The following is a 20,867-nucleotide window of genomic DNA, read 5'->3' on the forward strand; positions in this document are numbered from 1 at the left end:
GACCCGTCGCTGGATAGCAAGAGTGGATTAGCACCGCTGGAATTTTTTTTAAATTTTTTTTATTTTTAATAAAGGAATTTTTCAAAAGTGTGTTTGTCTTATTTAACCATTTTGACACTTTCTTTGTGAAATGGTAGGGGTACTTTTGTACCCCCTTACCATTTCAAACAGGGGGGGGGCCGGGATCTGGGGGTCCCCTTGTTAAAGGGGGCTTCCAGATTCTGATAAGCCCCCCGCCCGCAGACCCTCACAACCAACGGCCAGGGTTGTGAGGATGAGGCCCTTGTCCTTATCAACATGGGGACAAGGTGCTTTGAGGGGTCACAGACCCACAAAGCATCCTCCCAATGTTGAGGGTATGTGGCCTGGTACGGTTCAGGAGGGAGGGGGGGCCGCTCTCTCGTCCCCCCCTCTTTTCCTGCGGCCTGCCAGGTTGCGTGCTCGGATAAAGGGTCTGGTATGGATATTTAGGGGGACCCCCACGTCAATTTTTTTTTAAAATTTGATGCGGGGTTCCCCTTAATATCCATATCAGACCTGAAGGGTCTGGTATGGATATTTGGGGGGACCCCCACGTCAATTTTTTTTTTAAATTTGACACGGGGTTCCCCTTAATATCCATGTCAGACCTGAAGGGCCTTTTGATTGAATTTAGGGGAACCCCCACGCTTTTTTTTTTTTTTTTTTTTTTTTTTTTTTTTTAATCAATGAATGAATGAATTGTCGGCTAATACAGAGAACACTCATTGAGTGTTCTCTGTATTACGGAGACCCGACAATTTAGCCGCAAGTGATTTTAAAAGACTTTTTTTCCTGCACAAATGACACTTTGTGCAGCGACAGTTCTAAGCACCAGAAACATGCGCCCCTTCACAGGCATACTATAGATACCCCCCAGCTACGAAATTTAAAGGAATATTACACTTTTATTGTTTCACTTTAATCATTATTAAAATCACTGCTCCTGAAAAAACGGCCGTTTTTAAAACTTTTTTTGCATTGATCCATGTCCCCTGGGGCAGGACCCAGGTCCCCAAACACTTTTTAGGACAGTAACCTGCATATTACCCTTTAAAATGAGCACTTTAGATTTCTCCCATAGACTTGTATAGGGTGTTCCGGCTTTTCGAATTTGCTGCGAACAGCCCAAATTGTTCACTGTTCGCTGAACAGGCGAACAGGCAATGTTCGAGTAGAACATGAGTTCGACTCGAACTCGAAGCTCATCCCTAGTCCTCGAGGTCTGCGAGCTTCGCTTTGATCCAATCTGTATTATCTGCTTGCTCTTTGTAAGCATCTATGAGGTCATTCACAGTTGTGGTACAGGCGTCCATTTTGTGCTCAATGTGCTGTACCCTCTCTCCCAGCCCCTGCATTTCTGATGTGAATTTGCAGATCATGGTGGAAATATTTAGCATTAATGATGAATGTAGAGATAGGAACATGTCCTTCATTGTAGTTTCCCATACCGGTTGGCCAGATGTGGGGTAGTTTGCTATTAAGGATGGTGTGTTAAGGCCTACCTGATCTGGAGGAGAAGCGGAGCTCAGAGCGCCTGAGGCCTGCACCACGGGATCCATTCGCATCCTTGCTTTTACTGGGCTATTTGGTTCCGAGCTGTGAGGAGGTGAGCTCTGGGTGGGCGGCTGATTGTTTTCTTCATCCCATATTCCAGGATCATCATTTGGGAGATCTGTGTAGGAGGATGATGCTTGTGTGTGTCGGCGCCATCTTGCCAGTTCTCTTCGGCCATGGCTGGGATTGTAAAGAAGTCGGTGAGCTTCTTGGGGTATCTGTTTTCTTTCCGTTTAATGTTTCCATCGACACTCGGGTGCTGCCTTCTCCATTGCCTGCAAGGGAAACTGGCAGTGTAGCCTTACAGCTTTACAGCCGGTTCCCTTCTGCGCATGCACAAAGTGTGATGCACTTTCTGAATGGCTTGGCAGCGGGGAATGAGGAGGGGGCCAAACTTCCGAATGATCTTGCCATGACAAGATTTCCTGTAAGTGGGGATGGCTACCTGTCAAAAACAGGTTCCCACTCCCCCTCACCCCGAAAGGTGGGGGGGGGAAGCAGATAAGTGGAGCTTCCACTTTTGAGTGGAACTCCGCTTTAACAACCACTTTACAACCACTTTAAAGCAGGTCTTCTTCTTTCCTATGCTGTCTGCAACCTCCCTAGTTAGATACAGGATGGAATTATGAAATGGTCACTGAGCCTTGCAACAGTATTTATTTTTTCCCGATTTCTGAAAAATGCTGTTGTACAACAGGCTGATTGGAAGGTTTTGCTCCAAGATTCTAACAATCCAAAACCATTTCCTTGAGACAGTTGCACCTTTGTCTCCTCCAGACTGGACTACTGTAACACACTTCTTATTGGGATTTCTAGAAAGAGTCTGCAGAGGCTTTAGTACATCCAAAACTCTGCAGAAAGGATCCTGTTGAGAGTGCGGAAATATAAACATATTACCCCTATTCTTCACATGCTTCCTGTTTCCTCTAGGATTGAGTATACGATTTCCCACCTCACACATCAATGCATCCATGGTCATGCCCCTCCCTACCTGAAAGAACTTCTCAAACCACAAAACTCAACACGTTCCCTCCGTTTCACTCATTCAAACTTCCTTCATATACCAAGTATCAGACTCAGGAGATTGGGAGACAGGGAGTTTTGTGCAGCTGCCCCGCACTTGTGGAATGCCCTACCTGACACCCTGAGGGCTCCTCAATCCACTGATTGTTTTAAAAAAGGTCTTAAGACATTTGTTTTGCCTTATTTTGCCTTTGGTCTCTTTTAGGTGTTTTTTTTTTTTTGTTTTTTTTTTTTTTCTTTTTAATCTGTAGCACTTTGAGATCTTTTTGATGAAAAGGGCATTATAAATAAAATATATTATTATTATTATTAATAATATTTTTCATTTTAAAATGCTTCCATATATGATAAGATCCGTTTGCTTTGCAGGCCAAGAGAAACAGGGTGAGTCTTGGTTCACCAAAATTGGAATTTACACTCGCAAGTTGGCCTTCCTGAATTGTTGGAAAGGTGTGAAAGAAGATGTAATAGAGCTTGAAAGAGGTGCTGTCACAGATTTTTTATATTTTAGCATTGTTTTGTCTTTTTTGTTACATTTAGAGCCCCTTCATACTCATGCACTGCAATACTACAACGCACAACAATGTACATGTGGTACATTTTACTTTCAAAAACAACACACTGAGGCAAGGCATCTAGGTTACAGTGCTCTGCAATGCACTGTAACCCACTACTGTGCATTCTGGTGTGCTGTGTCTGAAAATAAGGCACTCAGTCCAAAAATATGGGCTGCCTTACAGCAAAACATTTTTATATGCAAAATACCAAATTTTAATGAGCATGTAATAGCACACAACAATCCATAGGCAAAATCAAAATTGGTCTGAATGTTTGTTTTAGGTCACCACAAAGCAGATTATTTTTAGGGGGGTTGGACTGAGCTTCAATGTGAGCAAATGTAAGCTGGCTTTGCTCCTGATCCTGCTGATTACTTGCTTTTTTTTAATAATTGTATTTTTATAAAATTTCAAAGCAAGTACAATATAATCGAGTAATAAGATACTCGATAAGCAAAAGTAAACATAGCGTATAACATAAACGTTAACTAGAGAAGTTAGATATTAATGTCCACAAATGCAGGCACAAAAGTGAACTGCATAACTATAATAGTTAAAATAAATAACAAACAGTTTATGAATGACAAAAAAGGTCCGTATGACAATAGGCTGGAGGCCAGAGAAAGACAAAGCAACAAAACATCCATAAGTTCGTCATGGTGAATCTCAGAAGGGGGAGTGGGTTACCCGAACTAATACATAATGAGGTTTAATGGAAGGAGGAAGGACGGGAGCAGAAGCCGGAAAGGAGGTGCTCCCACCGGCGGCTGCAGCCGTTAAGGGTGTACAGACGGGGGAGCCGCATATTCCAATCGATACCAGGGTCCCCAGACTTTGTCAAACTGGGAAACCAAGTCATGAACCGAGGCCGCCAGGTACTCCATTCTCCGTATCTTGGACACCAGTTGGAGAAATCTAGGTTGGGGGGGTTGCGCCAGACAGCCAGCATAACAGGATAAGCCTCTTGGCAGCTAATAGAATATAGGAGATCAGCCGGTTTGTATTTTTGGGTAGGCCTGGGATAGGGAGACCTAATAAGCAGTGTAGGGGGTCGATCGGAAGGGACACCCCCGTCACCTCCATCACCAATGATCCCACCTCCAACCAAAAAGGACATATCAGGGGGCACTTCCAAAAGATGTGGAACAGTGACCCGACGTCAAGCCCACAATGCCAGCAGCGCGGAAAGACTGAGGGACCATATTTGTGGATGACATTGGGGGTCCTATACCAGAACATGAGAATTTTTATTGCCGTTTCCCTTTGCGTGACACATTTAGAGGATTTAAAAGTAGAGGCCCAAATATTATCCCATGTCTGTAGGGGGATAGGTTTGTCCAACAACTGAGCCCATTTATTCATACACTGATGTGTAGATTCATTTAAGGGGGTCGACTCATGGAGGATTTGGTGGATAGAGGAGATTAGATGTAATTAGTGAGGACCCTGGGCGCAAAGGTGTTCAAAGGCCGTGGGGTGGACAAGGGTTAGGGTCGGAGATTTGGAGCTGAAAAGGTGTCTAACCTGTAGGTAGAAGTAAAACGAATGCTTGGGGATATTATATTTGTCACGTAAGGTTTCAAAATCATGAAGCCTACGCGAGGTGGGGTGCACCAGATTTCTGAGTTGGAAAAGGGGGGGGTCTAGCCACATGAAGATCCTACCCAAAGACAATCCATCAGGGATACTAGGGTTAAACAACACATTTGTGAGGGGGGGGCAGGGCGAGGTAAGGGAGCACTTTTTGTTGCACTTTTGCCATAAATCCAGGGTAAAGGACATTGGGGCCGTACATTGACGCCTAAGATTAGGGTGAAGAGGGGACAGGGCACCCCAGATCAAGGAGCATGGGTGCACCGGATATAGGACCCCCTTCTCAATAGCAGCCCACTGACTCGTGGCGTTGAGAGAGGACCAAGAGGTAATAATTCGTAAATCAGTAGCATGGTAATATTTCACGATATCCGGAGCACCCAGACCTCCCCGACCCCGAGGCGCAAACACCACTGAACTGGCAAGGCGGTGAGATCTGTCAGCCCATATAAATTTTAAAAACCGTCTTTGGAGAAGTTTAAGCTGTGGAGTTGGAATGGCGACTGGCATTGTCTCAAAATGATAGAGCAGTCTGGGCAAAACTGACATTTTAAGGACATTGATCCTGCCCAAGACTGACAGAGGGTATTTGGACCAAGTCAGTAGGGAGTTATTGATATCTTGGAATAGAGGAGGGAAGTTTGCACGGAAAAGATGGGAATACGAAGGAGTCAAAAAAACACCCAGGTATTTGAGTGAGTCATTGCACCATCTATAAGGATAGGTTGCTTTAAGCCTAGAGAGTTGTGTAGCGGGTATGTGTATGGGTAGAAATTCAGTCTTTGAGGTGTTCACTTTGTAACCAGAGATCCCCCCAAAGGATGAGAGTAGTTTGTGCAGTGAGGGGAGCGAGACCAGTGGGTTGGTAATAGTTAGCAAGATGTCGTCCGCGAAGAGTGATAGTTTATACTCCCCCTGTCGCATCACCACCCCACCGATATCTGGATGAGAGCATATGGATTCGGCTAGGGGTTCAAGACATAAAATAAATAACAATGGTGATAAAGGGCACCCCTGCCGAGTTCCATTCATCAAGGGGAAGCAAGGCGACATGAAGGACGACATCTGTACCTGGGCAGTAACAGTTGAGTATAAAGCCTCAAGTGCTTTTAAAAAGGGGCCATTGAAACCATAGACTTTAAGCGTGGTGAACATACAGTGGTGTGAAAAAGTGTTTGCCCCCTTCCTCATTTCCTGTTCCTTTGCATGTTTGTCACACTTAAGTGTTTCGGAACATCAAACCAATTTAAACAATAGTCAAGGACAACACAAGTAAACACAAAATGCAATTTGTAAATGAAGGTGTTTATTATTAAAGGTGAAAAAAAATCCAAACCATCATGGCCCTGTGTGAAAAAGTGATTGCCCCCCTTGTTAAAACATACTATAACTGTGGTTGTCCACACCTGAGTTCAATTTCTCTAGCCACACCCAGGCCTGATTATTGCCACACCTGTTCACAATCAAAGCATCACTTAAATAGGAGCTGCTTGACACAGTAAGGTCCACCAGAAGATCCTTAAGGCTAGGTTCACACTATTGCGATGCGGGAACGCCGCAAATCCGCGGCGTTTTCCCGCATCGCTCACCTCCCGCCGGCAGTTCACACTGCCCTATGCGGACGGCTGGGGGTGTCAATGTTATGTTAATGACACCCCCAGATCCGTCGGCATATCGCAGTGCGATCTGCCGACTCGCACAGGAATCGGATCGCATGGTGTGAACCCCCATGCGATCCGATTCCGTTGCGGACCCAAAAAAGGGTCCTGTGCGAGTTTGCTGCGGGACAGCTGCGAGTTCAGCCATACTATCTGTATGGCTGAACTCGCAGTGCTACGGAGATCGGATGTGATTTGCTGTGCGAATCACATCCGGATCTCCCCCCGCAGCAGTGTGAACCCAGCCTTAAAGCTACACATCATGCCGAGACCCAAAGAAATTCAGGAACAATTGAGAAAGAAAGTAATTGAGATCTATCAGTCTGGAAAGGGTTATAAAGCCATTTCCAAAGCTTTGGGAATCCAGCGAACCACAGTGAGAGCCATTATCCACAAATGGCGAAGACATGGAACAGTGGTGAACCTTCCCAGGAGTGGCCGGCCGCCCAAAATTACCCCAAGAGCGCAGCAACGACTCATCCAAGAGGTCACAAAAGACCCCACAACAACGTCCAAGGAACTGCAGGCCTCACTTGCCTCAGTTAAGGTCAGCGTTCATGCCTCCACCATCAGGAAAAGACTGGGCAAAAATGGCCTGCATGGCAGAGTTCCAAGGAGAAAACCACTGCTGAGCAAAAAGAACATCAAAGCTCATCTCAATTTCTCCACAACACATCTTGATGATCCCCAAGACTTTTGGGACAACATTCTGTGGACCGATGAGACAAAAGTGGAACTCTTTGGAAGGTGTGTGTCCAAGTATATCTGGCGTAGAAGGAACACTGCATTTCATAAAAAGAACATTATACCAACAGTAAAATATGGTGGTGGTAGTGTGATGGTCTGGGGCTGTTTTGCTGCTTCAGGACCTGGAAGACTTGCTGTGATAAAAGGAACTATGAATTCTGCTGTCTACCAAGAGATCCTGAAGGAGAATGTCCGACCATCTGTTTGTGTACTCAAGCTGAAACGAACTTGGGTTCTGCAGCAGGACAATGATCCTAAACACACCAGCAAGTCCACCACCGAATGGCTGAAGAAAAACAAAATGAAGACTTTGGAGTGGCCTAGCCAAAGTCCTGACCTGAATCCTATTGAGATGTTGTGGTATGACCTTAAAAAGGCCATTCATGCTCGAAAAGCCTCTAATGTAACTGAATTAGGACAATTCTGCAAAGATGAGTGGGCCAAAATTCCTCCAGGACGCTGTGAAAGCCTCATTGCACGTTATCGCAAATGCTTGGTTGCAGTTGTTGCTGCTAAGGGTGGCCCAACCAGTTATTAGGTTTAGGGGGCAATCACTTTTTCACACAGGGCCATGATGGTTTGGATTTTTTTCACCTTTAATAATAAACACCTTCATTTACAAATTGCATTTTGTGTTTACTTGTGTTGTCCTTGACTATTGTTTAAATTGGTTTGATGTTCCGAAACACTTAAGTGTGACAAACATGCAAAGGAACAGGAAATGAGGAAGGGGGCAAACACTTTTTCACACCACTGTATAAGGCCAGCATAGCCTATCGAAGGCCTTCTGTGTGTCTAAACTAAGTAGCAGTGCTGATTTGTTGGTCCTATCCAGAAGGTCCACTAGGTTAATTGTGTGTCGGGTGTTATCTCCGGCGTGTCTGCCAGGGACAACCCCACCTGGTCTCTGTGAATAAGTTTGGGGGGGCAAGAACTGACAATCTAGAAGCAAGAATTTTCGTAAATAGCTTATAATCCGAATTTAAAAGGGCTATGTATCTATAATTGTCTGGGATGGAGGGTTCCTTACCAGGTTTAGGGATCACCAAGATGTATGAGTGTGAAAATTGGGGATAGGGGGGTGTGCCCTCTAGTAAAGAATCAAATAAAGTGAGCATGTGTGGTCCCAAGATATCCAGATAGGTTTTATAGTAGAAATAGGGGAGACCATCAGGGCCAGGCGATTTATGCGAAGGGAGCTCCCGTATAATAGCCGAGAGCTCATCTGCCATTACTGTTTTATTTAGGGCCTCTAAATCAGTAGACGAGAGCTTGGGAAGTTTCAGGTTGGAGAAAAGGGACTTAAATTTCTCTTGTGTAAAGTGAAAATGGTTTTCTGGGGATAAGCAATTATACAGTTTGTGGTAGAATTCGCCAAAGGTGTTGGAGATTTCACGAGGGCAATAAGTCTTAGATCCGTCAGGCCGGGAGAGAAACTCAGGGAAGGAGTTGAATGTGCGCGGACGTAATTTATTAACTAACATTTTGTGGGGTTTATTGGAAACTTTGTAAAATTTCTGTTTCATCCAGAGCAGCGATTTAGCTGCCCGATCAAGTTGGGCCGTTTTAATCTGTTCCCTGAGGGTGACTTTCCGCAATCTCTCCACCATGGGGGAGCCCAAAAGCCTCTGCTCCGCCGAGAGAAGAGCAGAAGTTAGAGATCGAATATATTCGGTTCTGTCTCTCTTCAGTCTAGAGCTCTCTACAGTGCAAGCACCCCTAAAAACGGCCTTATGGGCCTCCCACAGGGTGGAAAAATCAGAGACCGACCCACTGTTTAGTTGGAAGAATTCTGCAAGATTCTGCGCAAGAACAGAACGGGAGCTTTCAAATTGTAAGAGGTGATTATTGAGTCACCAATGACAAGCTCTGGGATAGGCCTGAGTGAGCAGGAGATCTAGGGTGATGGGGGCATGGTCAGACCAGGTAATCGGCATCACCTCAGAGTCAACCACAAATGGGATTAGAGGGGCAGATATAAAGAAGTGATCGAGCCGTGAATACATTTTATGAGCTGGAGAATAGAAGGTATATTGCTGGTCTGTGGGGTGTTTAATCCTCCATGAGTCGAAAAGGCGGGTGGGATCTAATAAGTTGCCGGAAGGAGGTAGCTTGAGAGACAAGCTTTTTGGAGGGCGTTGAGGAGAACAGTGTTTGTCTATCTCTAGTGGGGGACATAACCAAATTAAAGTCCCCGCCGACAATCATAAAGGGCTGTGAAAGATAATGGGGAGAATCAAACAGGCCGTTAAGGAAATCAATCTGACCAACATTAGGGGCATACAGGTTGACGAGGGTCAGAGAGGTGTTAAAATATTGGCAGTCTAGGATTAGGTATCTACCATGGGAATCTACATGGGAGTTTTTAACCTTAATGGGGCATGACTTCCTGATCAAAATCGCAAACACCCGCCTTGCCTGTGGGGTCAGAGGCCAGGAAGGAGGTGGGGAAATGTTTGGAGGCAAACTTAAGGGAGTCATCTGCTTTAAAATGAGTTTCTTGCACCAGAGGACCTTAATTCCTTCAGGGCCACCCAGTACTTACGTATAGAGCCTAGGCCCTTTACATTATATGAAAAGAGCTTTAAAGCCATAAGGGCAATCTAGGTAAGAAAGCATATGTAAGTACCTGGAAGTTACAATACAGCTGACAATAGGTAACAATGAGCCAGAACTCCAGTCGATATAAGGTATCGTTAGCGTCAGTTATGCCTAGGCGGTGGGGAAAGAATAGGTACACCCAAAGCCAGGATAACCTGAGGCCAAACCAGCCTATGCAGTGCATAAGTAAACAACAAAACTGATCTGTAGGAATGGACACCATAGAACAAAAAACATTAAAAAGAAACATTAACAGAAGCGTCATAAAAAGAAAAAAGAAAACAAAAACAAAAAAGAAAAGAACATCTTGAGAGCCTGAGGAAATCCCCAATATTATGGGACCTTGTGATGCTGCAAGTAAGAGGCAATTGGCCGAAGGTTCCTGCATTTAGCCAGGGTGATGGGGGAGAGGTCACTGAAGATCTGCAACTTCACTCCCTAGTAGACGATTTCAGGTTTGTTGCGTGTGGATTGGATCAGTGCCTCTTTGCTTTCAAAGAAGTGGAACCGAACAATAACATCTCTGGGTCTAGCTTCTGCAGGAGGCTTGGGGGCTAGAGAGCGATGAGCCCTGTCAAGGCGCCAGTCTATGTCCACTACCGTGGGGGCCAGGGTGTTAAAGAGGCCTAGCAGATAAGCACGTAAGTCAGAATCTCCCACAGTCTCCGGGATACCTCTAAAACGCAGATTCTGGCGTCTCTCTCTATTTTCAAGATCCTCCTGTTGGAGCTGTAGTTGAGACACTGAGACACTCTCTCAATGATCGCTCATTGAGAGAGTTGAGAACCCTTGGAGATCTGAGGTGTATCGATCCTGAAGTGGGCAGCGACTATTCGGATGGTGATCCATGACCTGATGTATACGAATCGTGTGTGACGCACATAAGCCTGCATGACACATTTACTATATAGTAGTTTGTGTCCATCACTTTCGGTAAGGGTATCCACTGTTTTCTATAATAATTTCTGGCTGTGAACGGAAGGCCATACATAGTTCATACCAACGGAATATCTGGACTCACGTTTCAAATTATTTTGTCATAGCTGGACTTTTTTATGTTCATATTGTTAGTTCACTGTAGCACATTTTTTGTATTCCTTACTGGACTGCACAAAATGTGATATGTGTGCTGGCCTTTTAAGTTTGATTTCACTACCAGATCATTTGGTGATTTATATCTAGGTTTTTTACATTTTTTGACATTATAGCGCTACATTGTTTGTTATCATTTGTTATTTTGACTTAGTTTGTTTGTATGTTAGCTGCTGTTTTGTGTTATATCACAATTTTGTGTCACTTATATAGGGAGCGCAGTGTTTTCCCCCTCTTTTTGATCTGCTGAAATGATGCCAAAACTGTGCTAAACTGTGATGAACTCTGCTAAAGTTTGCTGAATAGGGCTGAACTTTTCTGTACAGTGCCAAACTGTGCTGAAGAGCGCTAAACTATGCTGAGCAGTGCTGAGCGGTGCTGAGCTCTGCTGTACTCGGAGCTGAACGGTGCTGAACGGTGCTGTACAGTGCTGAACAGTGCTAAATTGTGCTCAACAGTGCTGAATGGTGCTAAACCATGCTGAACTGTGTGGCACTGTACTGAATTATTTGTAGTTATGGCACAAGGGCATCCCTGGAGCCTGAAATACCTGAGCTGTAAGATTTGGTGTGAATAAAACTGAAGTTCGAGATAACCACTAGAGCTATGCAGAGAAAGAATAGAGGTGAAGGAACAACGTAGACCCAGGGCGCCCCTGATAGTAATGATCCATCCTCACAACGGATACAGATAAAAAATATAAAGGTTTTGGGGATAAATTGCAAAGCTCTGTAGGAAATATGACCATGGTACCTTTGGTAATACAGCACACACAGCATAAACCTGTGCAGATATTGGAGAAGCAAGATTTTCAGGAGTTGATCCCAGAATCTTCAAACGTAAAGGTACAGGAGATTTATGTTTGTACAGAGGGGGAGAGGGGGAGTGTGGAGGAGGTGAAGAAGAAAGGAAGCAGTGATCAGTGACATGTCACACACAGCCCCCCCCCCCCCCCCCCCCAGTTAAAATCACTCCCTATGACACACATACACCCTACAGCACCACCTAGTGGTTAACCCCTTCACTGACAGTGACATTTTTACAGTAATCAGTGGAATTTTTAGCATTGATCGCTGTATTAATGCCAATGGTCCCAAAAATTTGTTAAAATTGTCCGATGTGTCTGCCATAATGTCGCAGTCAAGATAAAAATCACTTATCGCTGCCATTACTAGTAAAAAAAAATATATATCAATAAAAATGCCATAAAACTATCCCCTATTTTGTAGACGCTATAACTTTTGCCCATTCAATCAATAAACGCTTATTGCGTTGTTTTTTTTACCAAAAATATGTAGAAGAATACGTATTGGCCTAAACTGAGGAGAATTTTTTTTATATATTTTTTGGGGATATTTATTATACCAAAAAGTAAAAAATAATGTGTTTTTTTCAAAATTGACACAATTTTTTTGTTTATAGCTCAAAAAATAAAAAACACAGAGGTGATCAAATACCACCAAAAGAAAGCTCTATTTGGGGGAAAAAAATTACATCAATTTTGTTTGGGAGCCACTTCGCACAACTGCGCAATTGTCAGTTAAAGCGAAGCAGTGCCAAATCGCAAAAAGTGCTCTGGTCAGGAAGGGGGGAAATTCTTCCGGGGCTGAAGTGGTTAAATACCTGGGAATACAGGTTTCCTCTAACATAAGGGAATATATGAACTATAATAGAGTATGGACTAAATTAACCTTATTGGTGGTAGGGCCTGTAAATTGTATTACAATGTATTTGGCCCCACAGTTACTTTATGTTCTACATAATTCACTGATCTGGATACCACTTAAATGGTTTAAAAAAAATAGATTCCCTGTTTTGAACCTTGCAATGGAAAGGGCAAAATGCTAGAATTAAGCTAACTACACTACAACTCCCTAAAGATAAGGGGGGTTTAGCCGGTCCAAATGCTAAAATTTACTTTTTAGCAGCACAACTCCAACAGGTTGCAGGATGGGGAGTGATTGACTGGACAGATCCTATCCAATCGATACTTCTGAGCAGATCTTCACATTTCATTTGATAGCTCAATTAGAATCGGGTAATTTTTCTTATGCATTACAGGGCTCTACCCTGGGACTCATACATAAGTATGACAGGAAATGAGACATATAGTTCTATTCTCCCCTATGTGGAAATAAAAACTATGAGCAAGTGGGCAGACTAAAGGGGTTTGGAGCATGGAGAGAAAAGGGGATAAAATATCTTGCACAGCTTTATACAGATAATATATTAACATTTCAAGCTTTGCAGAAAAAAAATTCTAATGCCCTCCTACACCTTTTATAAATATCTACAACTGCACCATGTGCTACAGAGTCAGTTTAAAGATAACAAGTTAAGATTCAAAATATGGCACGTGCATTTTCTTGTAAAGATACAGGTTAAGAGGGTCTTATTTCCACTCTCTATGGCCGTTTGACTGAAAAATCACAGAAGGTAAACAGCTGTTTAGCCAGAAGGGGATGAGAAAAAGACCTTGGAAAAATGTCAGATGAAACATGGCAGTGTATACTGGAACATGTACAATCTGTATTCATCTCTCCACAGCAATGCTTAACCCAAATAACCCATAATATATAGAGCTTATAGGACACCAGATAAATTATACCAATGGGGGATGGGGGGTATACGTCAGAATGCCCCGAGATGTTCAAGAACATCTGCTGACCTAATGCATATGCTTTGGAAATGCCCTAAACTGTTCAGGTATTGGCAAAATGTGGTCGAGACTATTAATCAGGCCTATCAAACACAGGTACAGGTAAATCCAAAAATATGCTTATTGTGCCCATTAAAGAAGTATGCACTACAATAATTAGGATACCCATTAATAGGATGCTATTTATAGCACGAAAACTGATACCAATAAAATGGATATCCTCCAAAATGTGCGACATATGAGGAATGGCGGATACAGGTAAATGATGCATTGTTAAAGGAATGGCAGGTATATAAGAACAGGGGTTTAGCAAATATATTTAATGAAATGTGGGGACCATGGCTTATGCTACCAGGGCTCAGATGGAAATATAAAGGTCAGTAGACAATTTACTAGCTATAGATTAGATTAGATTAGAAATGATAGCTAAAATAGGAAGAATTGGTATGGAGGATTCATGAAGGGGAGGGGTATGCTAGTAACTGATTTTGCTTTGCCCAAGGGAGGGAGAAGGGGAAAAGGAAAGAGAAAGAGAAATGTATTTATTTATTTTCGTAATATGTTATTGTTGTATGTAGTTTGTATTTGTATGTGTGTTTCACAACGTGATTGTGATGGGGGAAACATTTTAATAAAAATAGATTGAAAAAAAACAAAAAACAAAAAAACAAAGCAGAATATTTTTTTCTATTCTATGCATAATATTGTTCTATAATACCCATTACAAACCTTAATACTCTATCGCTACCAACAAACCTTGGACCATGCCTCAGAGATAAATAGTAGTAAGAGCTACAGGCATGTATTGTACATAGATATAGCCCTTAGAGCTTCTATGTGATTTTTCTATTTAAATGCCACCCAACTGATACCTTTTAATGCCTGGTTTATTGTAAATTCTGTTTCCAATGACAGGAAAAATATGTGTTAAATGTGCACCTAAGATGCAGGTTGGACTATTCATCTGCCTGCTCAGCAGGGATCAGCAGACAGATTCCCCGCTAAGCAGGTGGACTCCTGGCGCAGTCCACTCCATGTGAAAGGGGCCTAAGAGTAGATAACTTCAGTATTTTGTGAGAAAATCCTACAACTAATAGCAAAAATGTAATTTCTGTTGATGTCTAATAACTGATATCTAAATGCTGATTTTGCAGACATTCATGAACTTCGAAATACTTGTTTAAATGAAAGCTGTGGTCCAAGCGATCTAGCTGAATGTGAGGAGAATGACGGACAGCCTTATATACCGTATCAGCTGGCAAAAATGTACATAACCAAGGTAGGTATAGAAGAAAGATATTGTATTGTCTAACTAGTGGAAGATGAAGTATATTGTAAACAGGTCAAGCAATATAAGATTCTCAAATTCTCGTATATATTGTAACTCTAGTATTCACCAGATTTTAGTGTTTTTTAAATTGGAGTGACTAATGTAAACTGCTTTCTTATGCCGCGTACACACGGTCGAATTGTATGACGTACTTAGTCCGTAGAAACACATTTCAACGGACAATCCGCTCGTGTGTGGGCTTCAGCGGACTTTTTCAGCGTGCAGTCCGGAGTACTAAGAATTTCGGTTTGCACAACAATCTTTCCGTCGTACTTTGGTTTCAGCGGACAATACGGTCGTCAGTATGCTAGTCCGACGGACTAAGAATGGCGCATGCCCAGAAAGGATTTACAGGGCGGAAGCGCTCTGTCTTGTAAAACTAGTGTTCGTATTGAAGCTAGCATATTCGTCATGCTGCTAATTTTGTGTTTTTTTGATATAGCACATTCTTTTCTTCTTCATAATGCAAGAAAAGTGAAGTTGCTTTGCTGCTTATATTCACACAGAGTTATCACAAATGTCTTTATTCATCCTTATCCTATGATTAATATTCCAATTCGAGAATAAATTAAAAAAACAAAAACGGACGAATTAAGCTGAAGTCCGAAAAGCGCGAATCGTCTCTAACCAAACTTCCACTAACGCAAAGTCAGCAGAAGGAGCCCAAAGGGTGCTTTGCTGTGTCTTGGACTTCCTATTTCTAGTCCCGTCGTACGTGCTGTACGTCATCGCGCAAGCTTTCGGCGGACTGTTTGTGTATCCGTGTGTGGCCAAGTCCGTTCGGTAGAAAGTACGCCGGATTGTATGACGGACTAAGTACGTCATACAATTCGACCGTGTGTACGCGGCATTAAAGGTATTGTGCACTTACAAATGTTTTCATTGTATTAATGAGGTATTAATGTAGCTGTACTCCCTGTGTCATTTGTTTACCATACCTTGTGATGATGGGTTCACCTGTTGTAGCTGCAGTTTGTAGTGTCATGGCTGATCATTTCCCATATCTCCATGTATTCATTCACCTAGCTTGTTCCTAGGAACAGGCAATTTCTTCTTCTGGGTCACACAGCATTCAGTGCACACCTTGTCAGTGTTGCATCACAAATGTGGGAGTACACCCCTCACATTTATGTAAATATTTTATTATATCTTTTCATGTGACAACACTAAAGAAAGGACACTTTGCTACAATGTAAAGTAGTAAATGTACAGCTTGTGTATTTGCTGTCTTCTCAAAATAACTCAACACACAACTCTTAATGTCTAAACCGCTGGTAACAAAAGTGAGTAATGTCCAAATTGGGCCTAACGTGCCAATATTTTGTGTGGCCACCATTATTTTCCAGCACTGCCTTAACCATGGAGTTGGGCATGGAGTTCACTAGAGCTTCACAGATTGCCACTGGAGTCCTCTTCCACTCCTCCATGACGACATCACATTGGTGGATGTTAGAGACCTTGCGCTCCTCCACCTTCCATTTGAGGATGCTCCACAGATACTGAATAGGGTTTAGGTCTGGAGACATGCTTGGCCAGTCCATCACCTTTACTCTCAGCTTTTTTAGCAAGACAGTGGTCGTCTTGGAGGTGTGTTTAGGGTCATTGCCATGTTGGAATACTGCCCAGCAGCCCAATCTCTGAAGGGAGGGGATCATGCTGTTTTTCAGAATGTCACAGTACATGTTGGCATTCATGGTTCCCTCAATGAACTGTAACTCTCCAGTGCCGGCAGCACTAATGCAGCCACAAACCACGACACTCCCAACGCCATGCTTGGCTGTTGGCAAGACACATTTGTCTTTGTACTCCTCACCTGGTTGCCGCAACACGCACTTGACACCATCTGAACCAAATACGTTTATCTTGATCTCCAGTAATCCATGTGCTTAGTCTGCTTGTCTTCAGCAAACTGTTTGCAGGCTTTCTTGTGCATCATCTTTACAAGAGGCTGCCTTCTGGGATGACAGCCATGCAGATCAATTTGATAAAGTGTGTGGCATATGGTCTAAGCACTGACAGGCTGACCCCCCCCCCCCCCCCTACCCCTTCAACCTCTGAAGCAATGCTGGCAGTACTTATACATCTATTTCTCAAAGACAACCTCTGGATATGACACTGAGAACATGCATTCAACTTCTTTGGTTGACCATGGCGAGACCTGTTCTGAGTGCAACCACTGTATAGTCTTGGCCACCATGCTGCAGCTCAGTTTGAGGGTCTTGGCAATCTTTTTATAGTCTAGGCCATCTTTATGTAGAGCAACAATTATTTACTTCAGATTCTCAGAGAGTTCTTTGCCATGAGGTGCCATGTTGAACTTCCAGTGACCAGTATGAAAGAGAGAGAGCGAGAACACCAAATTTAACACACCTGCTCCCCAATCACACCTGAGACCTTGTAACATTAGCGAGTCACGACACTGGTGGCTAATTGGGCCCAATTTCGGAATTTTTACTTAGGGGTGTACTCACTTTTGTTGCCAGCGGTTTAGACATTAATGGCTGTGTGTTGAGTAATTTAGAGGGGACAGCAAATTTACATGCTGTACAGCTATACAAGCTGTACACTCACTCCTTTACATTGTAGCAAAGTGTAATTATTTCTTCAGTGTTGTCACATGAAAGATATAACAAAATATTTTAAAAAATGTGAGGGGTGTGCTCACTTTTGTGAAATACTGTATATGAAACACATCTAGCTTCCACATCCACTTCCAGCACAGTGATTTCTCTATGAATGCTCTGTCTGTTTCAGATCCCATTTTTGCACCTGCATCAGTGCTAGACCGAGAGATCCATGTAGTTTCTTCACAGGAAGTGTCTGTTTTTAGACTACAGACAGATGCCATGCATTACCTGTACAGTGCCGTGCTGTATGGCTGTATGTTTGAACATAAACAGAAACTTCTGTGAAGATTTAATATACTATAGGCTCTGTATACAAAGCAATAAATCACACCATGAAACTACATGATCAATGCATATCTTATGCATGTGAAAAACAATGTGCTGGTAGGAAGATTTATTATGCCTTTAATTATTTGGGTTACTATGCTGCCTGCCCTTTTTGCTATTTTTTAAAAGGATAATGGTTTTAAATTTAGCCTACTACCTGTTACTGTGATTAAGATTAATGCCGCGTACACACGACCGGACTTTTCGACGGACTAGGTCCGACAGTCTTCCCGACGGACTTTCAGCGGAGGTCCAATGGACTTTCCAAACGAACGACTTGGTCCGTTCGAAAGTCAGTTCGTTTTGAATGTGATGACATAAGACGAGACTAAAGAAGGAAGTTCAATAGCCATTAGCGAATAGCTGCCCTTGCGTCGTATTTGGTCCGTCAGACCAGCACACCGAGGAACATTTTTCCCGATTTTTAGTCTGTTGGACTTGAGTCTAGATAGATTTGAAACATTTTCTATTTCTAGGTCCGTCTGATTTTTTTACATACAACAATAACTGAAAGTCTGGTCGTGTGTATGCGTATAAGTTTTATTTTTTTATATTTTCTATTTTATAACTGCATAAATATCCACTGTTAATGCTGTCTATGAAAAGCTGGACAAACGTCTGTGCCAGTGAAGGCTTCCCACAGTTTTTCCCTTCATTACATGGTTGACTCCTTTGTTATTACATTTTAAAATGATTGGGAGGGACACTTCTACTTCAATCTTCTTCTACTTTGCCTAAATGGCAGGGTAGTGACAGCTCTCTAAACATGTCAGAGTGGACATTTGATACACACAAACCTCTTGCTGGGGCACAATAGCAGCTTGTGTGCAAAACTATAAAATACTAAGAAACTAAAAAGTGGACTTGTTAGTTTGATGCTGACTATATACAATACAGTCTGGGTATACAATCTCTTTTAGCTCTACCAACAATATGTGCTGCAAGAGATTGCGTAATGCAGTTCAAATTGAAGTTACTTTTTCAGGGGTCTCAACTGGCGACCCTCCAGCTGTTGGGAAACTACAAGTCTTATCATGTCTCTGCCTGTGGGAATCATGCTTGTAACTGTCAGCCTTGCAATGCCTCATGGGACTTGTAGTTTCGGAACAGCTGGAAGGCCGCCAGTTTGATACCCTTGAGAACCTCACATTACATAGTTTGGGTAAATCTAAAGATTATGCAGAGCAGAGATTGTATAATTAGACTGTAACATATATGCAGTGGGGACCCATCCATTAGGGGTGCCAAGGCGCCACCCCCCATCTATGTGTCCAGCCCTCCGATTTACATACAGGGCGCAAAAATATTTGCCTTTTTCACACTAAATCTCCTCCCCACCAATCAGGAAGAAGGTCGTGAGACCCCTTTCCCGATTGGCCAAAACATCAGGGGATCCTATTGGACGCCTAGCCCCTAGGAGGAGACCCCCCCCGAAAGAAAAAAACCATCAGCCGGCACTTCATATATGGCAAACTTGATATTGTATAACTGCGCCCAAATTGGCTAGGTTTCTTACTGAACATAGCCAACGATGTATCTGACTGAAAGAACTAGTGAGCTGTTAATAGCTGTTCTGTAAGCATGCTGAAACACTAAAAAAGTTAAATACTGAAAAGCAGGGGTGTAACTATAGGGGGTGCAGCAGTCGCGACCGCAACCGGGCCCTGTGATGCAGGGGGCCCATGCAGCCCCCTCTACATGTGGCCGGCAGCAGCATAGGCAGCTAGGGGTACCAGTGCACCATGCGCATGGGTGGCTGGAGGTGGAGGGTGACTAGCAGAGCTCCATGCTCGACTATCGCACTGGCTGCTCTTTAGTTGTGCATTCCCCGCATGACCTTGTCCTCAGCCGACTCCTCAGAGTACCCCTCTCCTGCTCCATGCATTGCCACTCAGTCCGATGTCTGTTCTCCCCAGCCAGAGTCCCCCCCCCCCCCCCCCCCGAGTCCGGCCCACACTGCACTGCATACTTCTCCCGGGTAAACAATCTTTAAGCACACAGATGCAGTTCAGCCCTATGAGAGCCCCCCGCAGGACACTGCAGGCTTGTCTTCCAGCCCCCCTCCTCCCCATCATACACAGATGATGAAGATATGCTGATCGCCCGTCCAGCACACTGGATGGAGCCCAGGCCAACATGGATGAGTGCGCGGCCTACAGCTTGGTCATGGTGAGTGAGAGGACCCCATCCCCCACACACCATTACATACCCCCTCCATCTCCCCCTGGGGACAGGGACCCCTTCTCACGTGGGGACAGGGACCCCCACCTCCCCTGGGGACAGGGACCCCTTCTCACCTGGGGGCAGTAACTTCATATGCCCTGGAGAAAAGGATCTCATCTCTTCTGGGGACGGGGGCCCCATCCTGCCTAGGGACAGTCCCCCAATGGGGCACCTAAAAATAAAATAAAAATTAAATAAAAAAAACTACTCATACCAGAGGTGGAACTACAGGGCTCACAAAGGTCATACCTGTGACCACGCCCTGGAGTTCCACCGCCAGACTCGGAGGGAAGGGCCCTGGCTGGGGTTCAGGGTGGGGTTCAGGGGGGCCCTTCATGGTTTCTTGCATCGGGGCCCTGAAGGTTCTAGTTACGCCACTGCTGAAAAGTAAAATTCTTAATTACTTTTAATTACATAAAAGTACATTTTATACCATGTTATTATACTATAACGAATGTACTTTACAGAGCAACATGAATAAGTCAGACATTCAAGCATATACTGCATTTCTATACAGTTTAGTAAATCAGAAATTTCAAGTCATAGAATGACCTGCTGCTATGCAAGAAATGGTGTTAAACCAGTGAAAATAAGAATAAAGAAATTACCCTATTAATATGGTTGTATTTTATTCACTCTTTATTCTTTTATCTAGCAACTTATTTTTTCTAGGAGAAGGCAAAACTGAGAAAAGTAAAGTAATTATTCGATTCTGAGATTACTAGATCTTACAATAGCTGTGCAGAACAAGGGTCTACTTTTACTGCATAAAAATTAAGTAAAATATTTAAAGTGTATGTAAAGACTAAACCTGGCCATAGACAGTTGGAATCTTGGCCTGTTCAGTGGGGACCA

The 20,867-nt window shown here is 43.4% G+C and overlaps 1 protein-coding gene across 1 annotated transcript in view; it reads left to right on the plus strand.

The window, feature by feature from the left end:
* Positions 1-20,867, plus strand: part of LOC143975837 (uncharacterized) — a 140,873-nt gene that overhangs the window by 86,825 nt on the left and 33,181 nt on the right. The window contains exons 5-6 of the mRNA XM_077478401.1: positions 2,968-3,081; positions 14,660-14,784. Of these exons, the coding sequence (XP_077334527.1) occupies positions 2,968-3,081; positions 14,660-14,784 (239 nt within the window). The remainder of the gene's footprint in view (positions 1-2,967; positions 3,082-14,659; positions 14,785-20,867) is intronic.

This window comes from Lithobates pipiens, unplaced genomic scaffold (assembly GCF_037356315.1).
Source record: "Lithobates pipiens isolate NorthernLeopardFrog02 unplaced genomic scaffold, aLitPip1_a1.2 Scaffold_13, whole genome shotgun sequence".
In the NCBI taxonomy this organism is placed as follows: Eukaryota; Metazoa; Chordata; class Amphibia; order Anura; family Ranidae; genus Lithobates; species Lithobates pipiens.